The sequence below is a fragment of the Ciona intestinalis genome, chromosome 3 (assembly GCF_000224145.3).
Source record: "Ciona intestinalis chromosome 3, KH, whole genome shotgun sequence".
Lineage (NCBI taxonomy): Eukaryota > Metazoa > Chordata > Ascidiacea > Phlebobranchia > Cionidae > Ciona > Ciona intestinalis.
The window spans coordinates 3,914,463-3,933,921 of record NC_020168.2 but is presented as its reverse complement, the minus strand read 5'-3'; the positions used below and the strand labels follow the sequence as shown (position 1 = coordinate 3,933,921).

The following is a 19,459-nucleotide window of genomic DNA, read 5'->3' as shown; positions in this document are numbered from 1 at the left end:
AAACACTGTAGCGTTTTTAAGCAACCTGTTCACCTAAATTTACAGTAATAACATTGCAGTTTTAAACACCTTCATACTACACTTTTAAACACCCTTCATTTTGATCATTCATACAGAGATTAGATAATATGATGAAGCAGTAAGGAAACAAGAAATCTCTACCCAGCAAAGTGTTTATGGAAAATGACCAGAAAGAAACAAGGAGCTCCACAAAAACTTGACAGTAAGATTTGTGTAAATACAACTATAATATGTGTCATTACCATTTATTGTTATATTTAAGCCTTTTCTTGTTCAATTTTTTACTTTGTTTACATAATTGCATACTCTGACACAACAGATCATTAGTTCACAATAATTTCAATCACAAAAAGTATTACTCGTTGTATAACTGTATGGTTTGTTAGTATCCTTTGATTGTTTTCGAAGTGTCAATGGCAACTCTGAAAAGCTGCTATGCTGTATAAAGTTTTTAACAAACCTGGAGTGACATTCCTAAAATGCTGTTACGCCTATAGTCATCAAGTATGGGGAACCCATTGATTAATGTGGCAAATGAAATATATTTTTGCTCTGCTTGTTTATAAAGGCACCTAACCACATGGTAAGTTTTGTTCACAAAACTTTTTAAAAAGTTTTGTTCACTAACATGTCACCTCAGGCACCCCTAACTTTATGCTTATGCAACAATGTGTCACTGTCATATATATATATATATATGGTTTCTCTATTCAAACTGCTAATTTGCATATATAGTGTAGCCTATTCAAAGAAAACGGTTCATACCCATTTACATTTTGTGTCAATGGAGTTAAAAATGGTCCCAATACAAACAGAGTATATTACCTACAGCAACCAATTAGTTGTTTACTCTTCTGCCATGCTTGATATTTTAGTAAAAATGTTGGAGATTCAAAATTCCAAGATAAGAATATAGTAACATATTTGTTTTTGTTGTGAATTGTGATGTTCTATCTTTGTAATGTTGCTGGATGATAAAATCTGGAATAGAGTTTGGAGAATTTTCCCTTTCTTTATATTGCATGGAAATGTGTTAATAATTAAACTAATACTGTAGAAAAACACATTTCATTTGATGCCTATAGTTTTGCTAAAATCTTGTTTAGTTAATTCATTTTTAAATATGCAGACTTAGCATCGATTTGTAAATGTGTCAATACCAATTTAGTAACAGGTAGCATTTTGATTTTATCCCTTTGTATACTGTTTCAACCTGAAGGCTTAATGTCAGACTTGCCCTTGCATGCATAGTTGTTCATCCTTGCTAATTGTGCTTAGGCCTTCCCTTTTTTAGTACAAGCAGCCATTGTGTGTTTCTGGAAAGTTGCCATCAAGCTATGGTGGAGAGAGTGTATTGAAGCTTTATTTAGAAAGTTCTCGAAAATTTCGCAGCAAATGTTTACCTGGTAAGGTTGTAACCAGGTGTTAATAATGAAATATCTTATTGCTAGTTAGGTCTGTGTGTGCTCAGATATAGCAGATTAAATTTTATGTAGTTTTATTAATCTAAGTAATTTGGCTGCACATTTGTTTAATGAAAAAACATGCTTCTTATAGTATAATATGTAGTATAAGAAGCATGTTTTCATTTTACTACAGATGAAGTATGATACTTTTGTTGAGTCCTATTAATAGTATAGGCTACAACAGGATGTATTATAGACCATAGCTGTATGTATCCCATGCGAAATGAGGGCAAAGTTTGAGTACTTGCACTTAAACTTTAGTTATACCACAAACACAATGTTAAACTTCATAAACATGATAATGAATAGCATAAAATTGCTGAGAGTACTCAATGCACAGATATATGTATTTAAAATTTATTAGATAGAAGTTTAAAAGGGTCATGTATAAATTGTTTATTTGTACAATTGTATATGTCGGTTTATAAAAGTTTGCTATGTTGAACTATTGGCCTGCTAACCTGCTATGTAAGTTACCCATTTCATCATTATACATGAAACTCACCTTTACTGCTGTGACTAAATGGGCATAAACACTTGTGTAGTCTTCTGTTTCTATTCGAGTATAGATCAAGATGTTAAACAAGGACATTATGATTCAGTTTGTCATGTGTATCACCACAGTTCAAAAGGAAGTTGTTTTATTACTTTAATTAGCCTTATGTATGACTAGGTTTGTAACTGTATCAGCATATTTGTTAATAGAAGCCATAATGGTCTATAATTATAAACACTGACACTTTTTATTTATACATATGTTTAAAGCTTGTTTAGTATTTAATTATTGATGATGGGATAGAATAGAAATGTTTTGTAATAGGCTGGAATGCAGTTTGCTTTGTGTTTTACTTTATGGGGTTTTGACGTCACCATAAACCCTTTGCTGTTGGATGCAATGCCAGTTTCATTAAATATACATTGTCACTTTACAGGCATTACCATATATTGCATTCATAACGTTTTATCCGAAACATCCTCTGCCAGTGTGGCAACCGACACCCAACACATAACTCTATGATTAGTGGTTACTGATCAATCATGTTCGCCTGTAGGATGCGAATACGATTAGTTTTGGTCGTTTGGCGCCTCCTAATATAACTCTAGCTGCTTTACAGGCTTTCCATTAAAAGCTAAATGACTGTCTGAGGCGAATGTAATAACAGTGAATCACTCGCTGTAGATCGCCGTGATTAAAAGTTTGATTGACATACTCAACAGATAAATAGCTGTTACTTGGCAGGCATGTAATTGCCAAAGCGGCAAATATCATTCTGTGCAATAAATATTTTATTGGCTTTGCAAAGTTGGTTTGTTATGTTAAAGAATACGTTACGATAACTACCCTGTTATAGTGGCGTGATTAGTCTAAGTACTTCGTGCCTTAGCTGGCGCAGTACCCCGGTTCAGATTTGACGTTTAAGAATAATGTGGTGAACCGCTGAACTCGAACGAGTATGTTATAAATTGAAAGCTGTGTCACCGCGAACTCGATCGCGCTATTTTTTATAGTTTGACCCAAAAATGTTGGTTCATTCATCCCGAAGTTTGTGTACACAACGCATATTTCTGCTTTTCGTAAACATGGGGGTCCGTCAAGCGAGGGGAATAATGATAGATCGTCGCGTCGCTTTACATGTGTATTTTAATGCTTACATTGGCAGCTCCCGCGTAGCGAAGTGGTTCGGAAGGGCGCTGGAAAGAAGGCCATGAAAAGGTCAACATGATCATAAGAGACAGTGATAAATGTCGCGCTGTTGGCAGCTCTTTTAGAATCTCACTTAATGAGCTCTGCATTGTGTAAAGGCGCCATGTCATATCTACCGCCTTGTCAGATCTGTTTCGTGCGCCCTTTTTATGTTTCAATTTCAGCACTTCGATTCTAACCACAAACCGCCAAGTTGATCAAAATACCTAATACGTGCATACGTCGCATTTTTTAATGTAAATTCATCGTCTCGTTTTATGTTTTAGACGTCGCTTAGTGAGTGTTTATCGCATATCTCAGTTGTAGCGCAAGCCTATTCTCCCGATAGCCTAAAATCATTCACCGCTTGTTTTTTTCGGTGCTTTTCTCGTCTACCATCAATCAATTGCAGAAAGAAGACAGGCTGAGTGGAGCTTGTCACCCGATTACGATGGATGTTAAAGGTTTGTATGGATCGCGGCGCTTATTAGGGAAGGTCGGTGCGGGGTCGGCCGGATAAAGTGAATTCGATCCATCATAATTGAAGTTGTTATCAAGCGGACTCTCCCGTGAGTTTCTCGGCCTTGAGCTTTTCTGTCCTGACTCAAAACACTGTCTTCGTGTTACGGTGTGATGTTACGCACATGCTTATTTCCCAATAGAGCCCGGTTCGTTGCCACTCCTAGCTGGTTTTGACAGCATTCGCCTGACAGTACCTGAAGTTTAATGGATTTTCCCAACTAGTTTTACCGTCAAACGAAATCGTTTCATCAATTATAAATGCGCCGTGTCACGCTACCCCGTCTAATATCCGAATAACAATATGGATTGACAGCTTGAAAACGTATCAATATTTTCTCCGTGCTCTTATCTGTAACGCAAACGGGGCAAAGAATAATTCAAAATACAACGGCAACAGTACACCAGCAAAGAGCTTTGCCGTTATTATTGTTCGACACGATACCACTGTTTGTGTAAGCGATAAATCTAAAACAAAACTTATTCTGCGTTATTGGTTTCTGGTGTAGTGCATCATGCAATCTTTGGTTTGAGACCTCCGTCGTGTTATTTCTTTGCCATCAAGTTGCCAGGAAATTAACCTTTCACCAGCCATAAGAAACATTCCGTTTTCAATCTTTAAATTGCCGCAATTGGTTGGGAACCGCTTCGGTTCGTTGTCCTTATTAAATTACCGTCGAAGCAGGGCAACGCGGTTAATCAGAAGCAAGATTAAACCAGTATAAAGCGGCTCTGCTTGTTGCGTAATCTTCGGATTACAGACGATCGGGTGTTGGCAATATTTTCGCCCCATGTGTAAAACGAGCTACTTTTTTGTTCGATATGCAACAGTATTCACCCGAAACAGCTAATACAGCGTTAACCTTGTATTGACATTTCGGTGGCAGCTGTCACATTTTTCCCCGGACGACTCCATAACACGATGCCCTGCTGTCTAACTGTTTATCAGATGACCTGCATAGCGTATAAAGTGAAGCTTCAAGGATCATGGTACGCTGCAGAGTCTTCATGTATACGATTACCATCTCCTAAAGACGGCTGTCACTCTGTATGCAGACGACGCTGTAAACCAAACATAACAACCGTATAATTACCTTTATCGCCGACATGCTGGGGTAATTTATTGCTTTTTCGTTCTAAACGACCAAGCGCAATTTCCGTCTCATTGTTAGGGAAATATCAGGTCGGCTGGTGGCAGTGCCGAGTCGATTCACGGAAAAACGCAACAGTAGATGCTTGGCGCAGTTTTCCAACGCTTTGGCTCCATTTTGTAGCTGTAAGAAAACGAACCCATATCCTAAAGTCGCGTTGTTATTTCATTTTATCGTTTTTACTGATCTTGTTGAGTAATGTGTGCGCTAATAAACAGGAATTTTTATAAAACAAAATGCGTATTGTAACATTCTGCCAAATTAGCGTCCATTCCTGCAATTTTCGTCTTGCAGTTTTTTGTCACCAAATTTCCCGAATATTCTTTCGAACTGTTGCCTCATCAAAGCGATCGAACTCGCTTTGATGCAAGGAGACGTCCCGACCAATTATATATTTTCCATTCGATTTTGTGACCGCCTCGTTGCCGCGAGTGGGATATTATTGAGTGGTCTGCCCGCTGTCAATCAAACCGACCCTCCCCGATCTATGTGCGGTCCGTGTCGCGTTACTCCTTGTCCCACTGCTATGGCTGAGCACTCAAAGCAGTGGCTGGCGCTTTGATGTCCGTTATGTTACACGTGCAGGACCCGCTTGTTTTAGGAGCGTACCGATTACGCACTTTGGCGAATCGCTTGTTTTGGTTTGTGCCCGTTGTTCTTGTGCGGTGCCGCGTCGCACTAGATTTTCGAGTACCTGTAGTTTAAGGCGCCCAGTCGATGCTTATGTTATGCAGTTGAGCACAGTACACGGTTTGTGCAGCCGCAAGCACACCGCATTTGTACAATAGAATTCGGCAAGCTTGGTAGTGGACAAGGTATCGATCTGAAACGCTGCTTGTCCTTGTCTAACTCTTAAAACAACACGACTTAAACATGCTATGTCAGTACTACTCAGTTCGTTTTAGTGGAAAAAGACAGTAGCAGATTTTCAAAAGGTAAAGGAAATTCGATGCAAAGGAGTATAGGCGGGTAAAATAAATCCGTGTTTTACAAAACTAGGCATAGTTTCAATTTTATAGTGTTCGATTATATGTTGAATAATTCGGAAATTCCCCACACAGACAGTACATTTATAGACACTCCCGCAAAGTTGCAAGCCCGGGTGTCTATTTAAGCAGGGAGTTGCTGTTTTACTCTATATTGAAAGATCCCGCAACCGCACTTTGTCGCGAACATTTCAACAGAAAGGGGTTGCCAAAATAAACGATTGTGTAATTGTGTTCCTCTCCTCTCGTGCCCAGTCGCGAGCAATATTCGAGACAGTGCGCTCTGGTGATGGATTATTCGGTTAACAAGAACGCAGGATGGAGAATGAGAATTTATCGCTTCTGTCACTTGCCTAATGTTACCGTCCCTCCGTCGCTTTATTGTTTCCTTCGCCAGGGCCCGATGAATTGCTTTAAAACAAATTCAGCCCCGTCGTTCCGACTCGACTGCTGTAGTTGATTTATAGCCATGGTGAGTGTGGGCGGAAGCACTGACGACCAGTGTTTCCATTCCAAAATATCACCTGTACAACTATAACATAGTATGAGCTTTATTTAAACATCTGCTATAGCAACACCGTTTTGTTCAAGGTTTTTGGACCAAAAAGTGTTTTGACACGCCTATAGTACTGTAGGATAGCGTTGCTCTGAACTTTTTATAAAATGTTATTTTGGGCGTGATGGTTGAATCCTGGTTAATCTAAATTATAATATACCTGGACGTTCTAACTTAAATGCATGCAGAGGTTTTCTTGTAATGTATGGGTTACAGCAAAGGTGTCATTTTGTCAGTTTTGTTGTGAGAGAACACGAGAGCAGTGCTCGCCTCGTGTAATAATAATCTAACAGCGGAAATTGGGTCTGCAAATGAGCAGATGAGACCGCATGTTATTTTGACGGATAATAAGACATCTAAACCGTCGTCGCCGCTGAAAAATGTTTCCATTTTTAAAACGGCCTAGCGGTGTCTTTAATTAGCGAAATTGGACGTTGTCATGTGAGCGGTTAAACATTAAAGTTCGTTCTGACGAGCCGCGACGGATCTCGCAATAAGCGAGGTGCCACTTTTATTGTCCATAAATTAGCGCCGCAATATCCTGGCGCTCCGACGCTACTGTTTAGTTTGGCTTAAAACAGCAGGGCAACACGCCCTTTGTCCGGGCACCAGAATACAATATATGAGAATTTATGGCGACTCGGGCGTTCTGGACAGCTTATCTATCATGGTGCTTGCCTGCTCTGCGTCATTAGCTCGAGCGTGCACTCTTGTGTGTGCGCGGCGCGCTTGTCAGTGTCAGCGCACGTCCATCAATCAGGGTTATTGTTTTCTGTGCGCGAGAAAACAGGAATCCAATTTACGACCGAGAGGGGTGAGGCGCCGGTCGAAGCTCTTAATCCGAGTAGCTCGCTACGGTGTTGTGTGAGGTAACAGGCGATTTTCGTCACCAGCATGAAACAGCAAGACGAAAGAGAGTGTCATAGCCTAGGTGGTGCATATACGGCATACGCAAACAGGGAAGTGCGCTTCCCTTTTAGTGGCAGCAGTTACATGACACATGCGCGGGCAAATTATAAATTACTGTATCTGAAACAGGCGTGAGGGGAAAAATTAAGTCAGAAATTGTACAGAACATTTATGCAACAGTGTACAATACAGTTACGACGAGAATGAAGCCATTAGTTATATGTAGCATGGCAGCAGTGCGACATGCAAGTTCCCAAGGGTTGAGCTCAGATGTCCTGTATTTCCCAGCACTGACGCCTCCACGGCCTTATTGCCGCGCTTCCAGAAACCGCTTGTCCACGAACAGGAAGCTCTGGCCCAATTGCCGCCCTTAAGAACCTTTTCGCTCGAGATACGTGATCATTAGCACCAGTTAAACCGCGATGGCCAAATTGCGCAGCAACGCAGACCGAACAGTGATGCCCGTTTTGTTTTCGTATTTTGAAAAATCCAACAAAACCAAGTGTTGTCTTGACATTTTTGTCGCTTCGTTGCAGAAACTGTGTTTTGTAAAGTTTCTGTTTTAAATTTTGTTCTGTTTATTCCTAATCTTATGTGAAACACAGCGTTGTAAATTTTGTGTTTTGTGGGCTTGGGAACTTTGATTATTGAGGCATGTCAGGTTCGGAATTGACAGCCCTGTGGTTTAACCTGTCATTTGTTTCCTTCTATGAATGGTAAACATGCTCCACATTAATACAGAGCCGACAAATTGAGACCGAATTGTTCCTTTTTATTTAGGGAGCATTCATACTTAAGCCATTTACATGTTGACAGGTTTTTCTGAGACTGCCATTTAGCCAATGAAGGGAAACCGGGAATTCTTGGTGTTGAATACACTGTTGTTGCATTGCTGTTCTGGCAGTCAATACTTTAATTGAATGGGTCTTGTCGGTGGTGCTAAACTATGCTTTACATTGTGGGATGTTATTTTGTGTAGTCAGCTTTTTCAACATATTCCTCCAGTCAGTTTGCCATATTTTTAAATATTAGGGGGGGGGGGGATTTTTATTTAAATGGTTTATTTTTTATATTCTATCTTACTTATAAATATACACGCTTTTGAAGGGTAATAATACAATTTAATAAAAATATTATATTTACCAATCACCATATCTAAGCAGTGTTTATCAGAATGTGTTGATTGTCATTTGTCCTCCTTTAGATTCTGGTGATGGTAATTGCAAGCTTGAGTTAGGACTTGACTTCAAGGAAAACTTATTGCAAACCGCTGCTCGTGAAATTGAAACATCCTGTACCCCCGAACAAAATGGTATGAATCGCACAGATACCAAGAAATATAACGCCTGCGAAGCCAAAACCATGGATGCCTCGTGTCAAAAACTCATGGACTTTACAAAGAACTTTTTGTCAGAGGGCAGAGGGAAAGATTCAAACGAAGCTAAGGATTACTTGGAAGACGCTCTTGTGTCGTGGAAACATCCAGCTAAGCGAAACCAAAACAGGTCAGCATTTTTATAATATACATAAATTTGTATTTAAACTTTTTCTATTATATTCTATGTGATAAGGTCCATATCGAAGACTCAGGATTTAGACCAGATTTGGCCCACTCCCTTTAATATGCTTTGTTGAAATGTTAGTTGCATTTTAATTGCCTACATACTTTAGCCTCACTGTCAACAGTGTTAAGACTGTAATACTTTCATTTTAAATCAACTTTTTAGCCACAAACGTCCTATCTCAGTTTTAAGCTGGCTGTAAAACTGTTTTAAACCTTTTTCAGGCACCAAAGTTCCCCTTCCAGTATCCCTTCCCCATCTAAAGCAACATATGATAGCAAGTATAGCCAGTCTATTGACTCAGAAGTGGATTCTGACCACCGTTCGTATGTGGCTGCCACTCCAAACAAAGAAGGCTCCCCACACCCAAGCACAAATTCCACTTCTCCTGTGAACCTGTTCCCCAACTTGGATGAACATCAATTATCTGGTAAGTAACTTCATTTTTTTAAAGGTTTTAATTGGAGCATAGTAAGGAACGGATACGCAGCTTTGGAAAAAGTAAAATTTATATTTTAGTTTTTATTTTTGTAAAATATTTAGCAGAAATTTAGATTTAAAGCTTTTTGGTTCCGACCAGATTGTATTTATTTTGCATTTTCGTACTTTTTACATGGTTTTGTAACGTGGGCATCAATTTTTGTCGCCGCCATCAAACTGCAGAAACATCTGAATACATTGCTACAGGATGCAGCATACAGTTAGAACAGGCAGGTGATTCATTCATTTAAAGCATAAACAGCTTAATTCTTCAGTCTTACATAGGATGTTAACGTGATTAAGCCAAGATATATATATGACATGATGAATAGTATAGGTAGCTACAAACATAGACAATTTATATTTATACCTAAGCAGTAATATTACAAGGCAAATCGTCAAGCAAATATAAATTCTGAATGTAACAGTTGAGATCAGAAATTGGTTCGGTTGCTTAGCTACGTTAGTGGTCTCTTAATGTCTTATATGTGTGGTAAAAATTGTTTATTTCAGACCTTGCGTCTCTTACTAGCGCCCAGAAACTACTAATGGACGCCATGTTACGACAGAAGCAATTTTACGACCAGTGTTCAAATAACTGGGTGAATGTCCAGGTACTTATATCATTTTTTATTTTTTTTATAACACATATAACTAGCAAACCTGTTAAATCAAATTTAAGATCGTTGTCAGGTCGTATTTTTTTACAACACCTTTAACTACTAAATCTGTCAAAATAGCGATTGGATTAGTTTTTATTTATGTTTTTTTTTTTCTCCTATTTCAGCGAAGTGACAACAACTGCCTAAGCAAAAGCAAAGCAGAGAGATACAGATGGTGCGTAAACGGCAACGAGAAGCAGCCCACTACGTCCTCCCATTCACACGTATCCAATCTCAAACGGTCAGCTACCATGGCTGGCATGGGTACTTCCCCCGTCCAGGTACTTTATTCTCCCCCCAACACTTCAGTTCGCAATTCTCATCAATTTCTTTGTGTAGTTATAACTCAAGAGCGATTTTCCGGTTTAATAGCTGGGTTTAGTGCAACGCTAACTTGCTTCGTATTGAATAAGCATAATGACTACTGTTGCACCGCCACGCGAGGATAAATAAGCAACATTCTTAAAGGCATATACAAAAACTATTTTTACGCTCCTTTATCGTTTTTTTTTATATTTCTTAATTCAGGAGAAGTTGTATAGCACTGTCTTCACTGGTGCGAGTAAATTTCATTGTCGTGATTGCGGTGATCCTTTCAACACCCTGGTCGATCTCACGGTGCATATGAATAAAACCGGACATTTTCGTGATACCAACACTGTGAATAAACTTGGTAAGTCCGTTGCTTATTTTTCACTGAATTTTTTTCTACAGTTTTATATAGTGAAATATTACGTTGCCCTAACAATGTATTTTTCGTGTAATATTGGCCTGGTCTATACCAGTACATCCGAAACTATAACATGACAGGTTGCAGAAGACACGCCAGCTGGCCATTTTAACACACACGCAAATACATCATGTATCCTTAATTGTTATTTGTAACGGCAACCGGAAACTAATTTACATTCGAACGCGAATTCTACACCCCATAAATAATCTACCAACACCTACATTCACTTGTGAACAATTGTGTGTCGTCTATTCTATAAAGCGGTTTAATTTTGGAATAAAAGTAAGTTTTTCATTACTTTGTAATCAGTTTTTTTTGTTTTGACTATTTTTAATTTGCAACTTTGTGTTATTTTCCTCTTATGTATATGTCTTTTTATTACGCGGCGTTTTTTTAGACACTTAATTTTTAAACAGTTAAAAAGGGTAATTTTAAAAAAAAATTAAAGAAATGAAAAAGGGTATGTATATAGTTTAAAAAATATAATTTTTAGAGGATAAACCGGCAGAAACGAAAGCAAAACGACGATCCACGGTCGAGCAAGAGGAAAATCAAGCAGAGAAAGTTCTCACTTGTATGGGGTGTGGAAATTTGTTTGAATCACTGCAAGTAAGATTTGGTTGCTCGTTGTTTTCCGCTATTTATATTTGAGTTTAAACCTGTTTTTTTATATAGGCATTTATACTAGCCATAGTACACGCATAAGTTTCAAAACTGTAAGAGAAAATGCATAAGTTTCAAAACTGTAAGAGAGGTCTTTTATAAACCTAATTTTTGAACTATTTCTGTGCGGTGTTGCACACGTTATGACATTACGTACTAAAAATAGTTCGCTTTCATCTCAAATCGCAAAAAAATCAAGTCCCAAAAAACACTGCTAGAAAATTCTTACCAATAATCGTAATTCAAAAACTTCGATTTTAAACCCAGGATCTTAGCGTGCATATGATCAAGACGAAGCATTACGAGAACGTGCCTTCCTTGCGGCTGTGGAGCCAGAAAAACGAGCCTGTTTTAGAAGCTTCATCGCAGCAAAAGAAGAAGCACCCTAACCCACCAATACATAACGACTTTAATAACTACGCGAGTGCTTCACTAAGAGATGCCTCCCTGTTAGCTCAATCGCCTTTTTATTTCTCTCTTTTGGGAGGTAATCAGCTAATAAATTTAAATTAAAACATAATGTTTTATGTATTGAATAATAGACCCCTATAGTCCTATCTCTAAGAATACCCATATAAAATGAATGATACCTTATTAATACCATATGTTTTTATATAGTCTGTCGGGTAAAACGGTTACCGTTAGCATACAATATCTCATATTACCTATTAACAACGCTCTTTAAGAGTCGCGGGTTACGGTTATATAATTCTTTAAATATTCTTTGTTTACTACCAAATTTAACAATAAAATAGAATAATAACGCATGTGTACCATCTAACCCTAACCTATACCTTATTATTTATGTTATTATACTTATACTATATACTTTTATTTTATATAGTAGGATAGGGAAAGATGGGACATCTTTTCTTTCTATTTTCTCGTACATTTTCGTAGTAAGCAAAGAACATTAAAAGAATTATAAAACCTTGCCCTCGCGACTTTCATAGACCATTGTTAATTGTTTAAAACACGACCAGGATATTTATATATTTTGTGCTAAAAGTGTCCCATCTTCCCCCACCCCACTATACCTAAATATTCATGTATTATACTTCCAGCTATGTCAGCCAACCCAGCAGCAGCAGCATGCGCGAACCTTCTATGTTCCTATCCATGGCTGGCCTCCAGTCTGTCACCAAACTTCCTCCCATCCATTCTAAACCCCAGCATGTCCCTACCCTACCCAGGCAGCTACCCACCGCTCCTACCGCCCCATCTCCCCACTGTAAACGGGCTAAGCTCGCCCTCGGAGACGGACCTAGCACTGACATGCACCGAGTGCAATGCAAAATTCAGCTCCATGAAAAGTCTAACCGAGCATAGGTTTTCAGCTTCGCATTTTCCGACGCTTTCCGATTTAAAACTGCCGAGCGGCCACCATAACCCAGTTATACCAATGAGTCTTTCGCAGCCGTCTTGCTCCCCAAGTTTAAGCGATACGGGAAAGGCGCACCGACCGAACAACCGGTCTAGTACCCGTTCATCATCCAACGAAGCGAGCAGCCTCAGTCCGTCTCCGAACAGCAAATCAGACAGCTACGTCAAAACCCCGTCTGTCAGCGATACCACACACGAGCATACCGGGAGCTGCGATTTCATTAAGTCATTGGAGAGCACGATCCAAAGCGCTATCAGTAAAGTGGAACACCCCAGGAGCAAAGCCAGTACATTGGACTCCACACGTCGTTCGTTCAACCCTTTCTCGGCCATGAAGGACCAGGAAAAAATGAAACCAAAGCCGGCAAACTCAACACACGGTCGCCAATCGAAATCGCCAAATACTAAAACTAATACAGCGTCCGATAAAAGGCAGCCGGAGTCACCGCTCGATTTGACAGTTAAGAAAACAGACTACGCCAATTCCAGGCACCACCATCAGCAAAGAACTTCCGCGCATAGCCCGACGCATCCTATATCCGCTTACTCGGGCACACATCCTGGTAAAGACCCGCTGCAGAGTTTAAAAGACAATATGCAGAGTCTATTCTCGGGCATGAAGCCGGGCCAATCCGCTTCGACGGATGCCGCCGAAAAAACAAAGAAATCTGAATACGCTCCCCTGCATATTGATAGCACGCCAAGCGACACCAACCCGATCCAAGAAATGCTAAAAATCGTTAATCGACCTGAATTGGAACACCGATACCCTTTCGCCCAGCGAGAAAGCCACGAACATCGGGTTGAAGAAGGCAAGAAGCGGTCTTCGTCTTCAGTAGTGGCTCCTATCAACCCAAAGAAGTCTTGCTTTTCGCTTTTTGAGGACTTGATCGTCCCCAAAGACGTAGATTCGAGTCCAGACGTGAACCCTCTGCAAAAAATGCAAGACCTCGTTGATCGAAAGTTGTCCGGCGAAAAAGTTGGCGAAAAAACAAAACCGTTTCTACCGGAGGCCTCAAACGGTAAAAATATAAACTCTTCCCCTCCAAATAAACCTACAAACATTGACCCAAAGCGACAACACAATGGGGTTCGTGGTCATGGCCGAAGCAATGATGAACGTCGGCAAACTAAAGAAGGTGAGTGCCAGTTTGCCCAGCCTACGTATTTGTGTTTGCCTTTCATAAATTAACCATGTTGTTTTATAGCCGTGCGTAATTTCGAACCTTCAAAAGAACAATTACTGAAACTGAATGTTTGTTTTGCTCGCTTCGTGACGTCATTGTCACCTCACCAAATGACGTCATCAAAGCTGAAACTTCCCGACCCGGAAAACACTGCGGAATGCTGTAACGTGCCGCTGAATTATGCCAAGGTAATGATAGCTGTATGCTCGTGTGTGGTTCAAGCCAACTCATCATACGTGAGTTATAACGCCGATATTAATCGGGCGACCGGGTACGGTTGCTTTAAGCCGCTGTAACAACAAAACGGTAAAGCGTCCGTCACCAGCTGTGCCCTCTCGAGATGTGGCGAACGGGTATCGAGATATGAATCATAGTCGTACCTACGTTTCGCGGTATTGTTAGCTGGTAGGTGTCATCACTTAAGGGGGGACGGGATGCAGCATGTGCGGAAACATCGTCGATTGACAAAAGGACAACGTTGGTAGTGTGTGATGTGATGTCTATGATGGCGAGCTGTCGCGTAGGTTATGTAACGCCAGCGCGGAAATTTTTCCTCACGATAATGCAGCTCGATAAGCGTGAACGTTGAATGGTAGTTTTCACCTCCGCTGTGGGGGACATGAGGTTTATGATCCGCGGGCAAACATGGCGATCAACGGCGATATCAATCTTCGGGTTTGTAATCAAATATTTGTAATGAAATACGGTGGGCCGTCAACGCGAATGGTTGATGAGCGCTTTTACTGCATTGATATACGATCCTACAATAACCCTGCGATGTGATCGATGGTTCGCCTGTCTCGATGCATTCATCAAATCAACCAAGTGTGCTTTGCCATGATCGGCGCAGTGTTGCACGTTCGTTAATCCGCCTCTGTTTAAGAGCCTATACTGTTCGTGGATTTCGTAAACACTGCGGGTGTACGTCGCCAGTTGATTAGATGTTAACGTGTTAAAGTATACAGCGTGTTTTGAACAATTAAAGTGAAGAGAACACGCGATCGTCCTTTTAACCTCACGTACATAGTTATGTTCATTTATTTGCATTGCATTTTATCACGTTTGACTAGTTATGTCCACAGGTTGAAATATGTTTTTTTTTTATAATTAAGTTGAATGAACACGTCTTCTGTTGCGAAATACTCCCAGATGTGAACACTCCGTTAGGAAAAAGGTTCCCAAAGCGCAAAATGGCCCTTTAAAGTGGGGTTAAAAAGTTAAAAACTCTATCAATCATTATTCTTCTTTCTGTATATTCCGTTATATACTTATATTTCATATTCAAAGATGTGTTAGTTTTAATGCATTTTATCATGTATGAAGATAGCAGTTCGAGGCCATGTTCTATTATGACTTATATTTCCACAGAGTTGGATGGCCGGCTCCATTGATGCAGTGCGCATGCGCAAAGCCCTTCCTACCCTGAGTTACAACAACACCAATAATTCACCCAAACCCGAGTTCACATGCACCTGGTGTAGAACATACACAACCACAACAGTGGACGACTTCTGTAACCACTCCAATGCCCATATCACCGATGGTAAGTTGCTTTGTTATTACCACAAGCCGAACACTCATTCGCATATTGTTTACACAGGATCTTGCCCAATCACCTCCCGCGGAAATCGCGCTTCCGTCGATCACGTCACTTCCGTTCCGTCGCCAGCTCATCGCGCTTGTGACGTCACAGAAGCGGAACGCGCCAGGTTGGTGTGTGTGTGTGAGGTAGATAGTCCTTGTCACGTGTCGTTGTGTTCGGTACGGTCGAGCTGCTGATTGATCTGTCTGTCACTTTGATTGACAGCCGCTGTGTCTTGCAACGATCCGCAGGGATTTCCTTGCTTGTCACATGATTCAATTAACTCGTCCGATTGGTCGCGACGGTTCTAGCATCCCTTAAGCGTGGCGGGGGGTGCGATCCACTCGTGTGGAAATTTAATTTGTGTTCTGCCTGGCACCGCGCATCGAATCGCTTTGTGACGTCAAAATGCCTCTTCGTCTCCGCCAATCGATGAATCGATGGCGGCGTAATTGACTCCGTAGCTCAGCCAACTGTCAATCAAACCCTTTCCCCACTTTAACTCCTACTTTTCCTGCAGCCCCGAAGCCGAACTACCTCAACGCACCCCTCCGTCCGGAAGAGAATCCCCCAGTGACGTAACAATCACCCATGACAACGCAGCCTTACGTCAGAGGAGGCGCGCCGACGAGATGACGTCACCTGATGACGCAATACGCGTCACCGGCTGACGTGGAACCGAAAATCGTGTTGTTCGCTGTCACTTGAACAGGAAACCCCCACGTTTCGGCGCAGTTTCCTTCGTTTATTCGCGCATCAATCAAGCCATTGTGAAATCGCAGTGAGGAAATTCGCCCACATTCGATTCCAGAGTGGTTTGGAATTTCCACCCAGGTTATCAATGTATTGACATCTCAATCGACTATTTTTAACACCACTCACATACGTCATACACCCATATAACCTCACGCACCTGACTAGACCAATCTTAAAGTATTTCGCTCACTTTTTCGGCTAAAAAAAACTTCTTAAATTTTGCTCCAGAATTGGGTGCTCAGTTCAAAATGGTGCAACTGTGACGTCATAATATGAATTCAAAACGTCATAACCGCAGCATTATTTCTTCGCACTATACCTTCAAGTGCAAGTTCTACGATCGTACTATTATTTCCATTATATTGTTATTCCTATGTTACTATACAGTCGTTTATCGTCATTGGTGGATATCTCAGGTCAGTGCTGAGCATTCCCTGGTGCGCCATCTCGCGGCTGTCATTCCCAGCACATTCCCCCCAATGGTCACTGTTCGTTCTTTTCTTTCTTTTTCAAATTTCGTTCGTTTTCCTTACTCTGTTCTACGCGAAATATATCTACAACGATAACCCAGCTGCTGCGACGAGTAATAAACCTCTATTTTCGCTAAAACCAAAGTGAGAGTTACGACGAAACGGAATTACTTCTTTCGTCGCTTGACTTCTTTTACAAGATGGGTCACATACGATACTTGCTGTAACGGTAAAGCTACTTCAACCAGAGAACGAGGTATCATCCCCCCAACATCAGTGTGCACGTACAATTCAATGAAGCATTTGTCCGGCGACCTATAGGCCAGGTGTTAGGGAAATATCGAATATAGAGTGGGATGGGGTAAAATGGGACACCTTTTTATTCGATTTTCTCGTCCCGTTTGGTAGTAAACAAAAAACATTCGAAAAATTTTAAAACTGTATCCCCACGACTCCCGTATACCGTTATTAATTGTTTAAAACATGATCAGGATATTTAGATAATATGTGATAAATGTGCCCCATCTTCCCCCACCCTACTATACGTTGTGTGCGCCTTTACGCGTACGGTGGTTTTAAATAGAAATTCCAGACTTTGTTATGAGAGCTATGTAAAGAAAGGTAATGGCCCGAAATTTTTGCGTGACACTTCTGAATATAAGAACAAACTCTATTTAGTAGGTTGGGGGAAGTGGGACATGTTTTCATTCTATTTTTGCGACCCATTTGGTAGCAAACAAAAACATTCGAAGAATTATATAACCGTATTCTCACGACTTCTATAGAACATTGTTAAATGTTTAAAACGCGATTAGGATATTTGGATATTATGTGCTGAAGGTATCCCATCTTACCCCAACGACTCTAAATAATGTAAAACTCGTTTAAATTTTGAATTTAGTAAAAGCAAATGCGTGAAAGAGTCGCATATAGGCCTAATACCTTTTATTTTCTGCTACTCCGTAACCCCCGGGGTAGTTGAGGCCACGTACGCAACCCGGTGTAATTGCTCGACCTGGAATATCCACGCTTTTACCTGCGGTTTATATATGCGTTACTATATGCTTAATATTGGCTGCATATAAATTAAAATTGGACTTACCGAAAATCCAACATGTTTTTCCGTAATCTAAAAAAAAGTTTTTTTGTGACAGTAGTTAACTATCGTGACCATCATAAAGAAATAAAAGGAATGTAAAATATTCATGGGAAACTAAAATGTGATCGTCTTAAATATTTCTGAGAAAATGTTTAACAGGAAAAGTCCATATTGTTGTTGATTTGAGGCTAAGCAAAAGTCTATAACTTAAAGAGTTTGGAATTTTCTCGTTTAATTGGCATATACAGAATGTAAGATTAGAATTTGATTGACTGCGGTAGGATTCGAACCCACATTCCTTCTAATAAACACTTAGACATAGATCTTCACTTTACCACAAACTTACATTTACACGATGCGTGGTTTTGCGGTTTTACCTCGATTGACGTTTTAATTAAGACCACCAAGATAGCTCATATACCTGGATTACTCCATTGGTAGTCGTATGTTTTGCAGCAATACAGGTCAATGAATTCTCTCTTCGATATAAGCCCCATAGCCGCAGTTGGGGTAATGATTAATCCGACCGATATATCCTTTAAGTAAACGCAAATAAATCATGGTTAAACATATAAAGCAACACAAAGAGAATTGCTTTGACGAAATATATACGGCCCTGCCTATAAAACATCTGTAGTCAACATATTTAGACAACATGTTCAAACGAATAACCAAATGATATAGGCTACGTTTCCGTCCGCCTTTATAGCCTATATATCAAACTATATGGGTTATTATTTAAACATGCGGTTTTAGGCAGTATTTGTATTATTGTCTGAATTCAGCATACCGATATTGAGCGAGTATAGAACATAGGTATAGGCCTACCTCTGAAACTTTACGCAATTGCTCATAATGTTTCAAGCTTTTATCCCATTTCAACTTTTCCTTGCTGCACGACGGAGGGATCATTACATCAAAGACATCCGAATACAAAGCATCGACCTCCACCACGAACTTGTAGCTGTATTACACAACCATTAAACCTACTGTTACACTTATGCGGCTGATATACTATTCTTACATGTGTCCAGTAAAATAAGTCGACGATTTCCAGTAGACTTTTATGTTACTCTGCGTAAAAAACACACGGTTAATTTTTGATGCTTATGGATGATATGTGTTAAACTTTAAGTACAAAGTCACATACCACAGTTTTTAAATACGTCCATCCATTTATATTGTTAATGACCTCAAGCGCTTCCTTTTCCAGTTTTTCTGCTTGCACCTTAAAGTTTTCTGCTTCGGCCTGCGTCATTTTCTAATGCACGCACTGTCGCAATTAGTGAGTAGATTGTTCAATACTGGGTTGCAACAATGAATGAGTAACTTGGCAAACAAACCGAAAGTACGTTTTGAGGTCAGCATACTTTAGTATATGGAATATAAATTATGTATTAATTATACTGTGGAGATACGATGATACCTTTAGGTTCGGGGGAGACGGGACATCACCTTTAACACTTAATATTCAAATACAATGGTCGTGTTTTAAACAATTAACAACGGTTTGTGGAAGTCGTGAGGAAATGGTTTTAAAATTATTTGAATCCTCTTGTTTACTATACCACACGAGAAAGTAGAATTGAA

The 19,459-nt window shown here is 40.1% G+C and overlaps 2 protein-coding genes across 3 annotated transcripts; one reads left to right on the top strand and one right to left on the bottom strand.

Annotated features, from left to right (window-relative positions):
• The first annotated feature begins 91 nt into the window (after positions 1 to 91).
• Positions 92 to 16,900, top strand: zf(c2h2)-130 (zinc finger protein 130). 2 transcript variants are annotated; one of them, XM_018817827.2, is made up of 13 exons: positions 92 to 223; positions 8,497 to 8,797; positions 9,079 to 9,284; positions 9,848 to 9,948; positions 10,122 to 10,277; positions 10,525 to 10,669; positions 11,223 to 11,338; positions 11,660 to 11,879; positions 12,457 to 13,914; positions 13,984 to 14,150; positions 15,331 to 15,505; positions 15,563 to 15,671; positions 16,065 to 16,900. In XM_018817827.2, exons 1-13 carry the CDS (start codon positions 184 to 186, stop codon positions 16,213 to 16,215), a joined length of 3,345 nt encoding a protein of 1,114 aa, XP_018673372.1. In that variant the 5' UTR covers positions 92 to 183; the 3' UTR covers positions 16,216 to 16,900. The 2 variants fall into 2 exon arrangements, with proteins under 2 accessions (XP_018673372.1, NP_001041462.1); NM_001047997.1 differs by having other exon boundaries at positions 116 to 223; positions 10,122 to 10,231; positions 10,539 to 10,669; positions 11,238 to 11,338; positions 16,065 to 16,849.
• On the bottom strand, positions 16,875 to 19,376 carry LOC100182723 (stAR-related lipid transfer protein 6-like). The gene is made up of 7 exons (XM_009859737.3): positions 19,020 to 19,376; positions 18,894 to 18,943; positions 18,698 to 18,833; positions 18,291 to 18,405; positions 17,873 to 17,899; positions 17,713 to 17,806; positions 16,875 to 17,085 (listed from the first exon to the last, which is right to left on the bottom strand). The coding sequence occupies exons 1-7, from the start codon at positions 19,125 to 19,127 to the stop codon at positions 16,938 to 16,940; spliced, it is 678 nt and encodes a 225-aa protein (XP_009858039.1). The 5' UTR covers positions 19,128 to 19,376; the 3' UTR covers positions 16,875 to 16,937.
• Positions 19,377 to 19,459: the final 83 nt, after the last annotated feature.

Bases quoted from the DNA above. Each gene is read 5' to 3' on its own strand.
- LOC100182723 (XM_009859737.3), bottom strand. From the start codon at position 19,127: ATGACGCAGGCCGAAGCAGAAAACTTTAAGGTGCAAGCAGAAAAACTG. The intron at 18,944-19,019 runs GTATGTGACTTT...TTTTTTACGCAG, and splicing joins GGACGTATTTAAAAACTGTG to AGTAACATAAAAGTCTACTG. The intron at 18,834-18,893 runs GTAAGAATAGTA...TGTGTAATACAG, and splicing joins ACTTATTTTACTGGACACAT to CTACAAGTTCGTGGTGGAGG.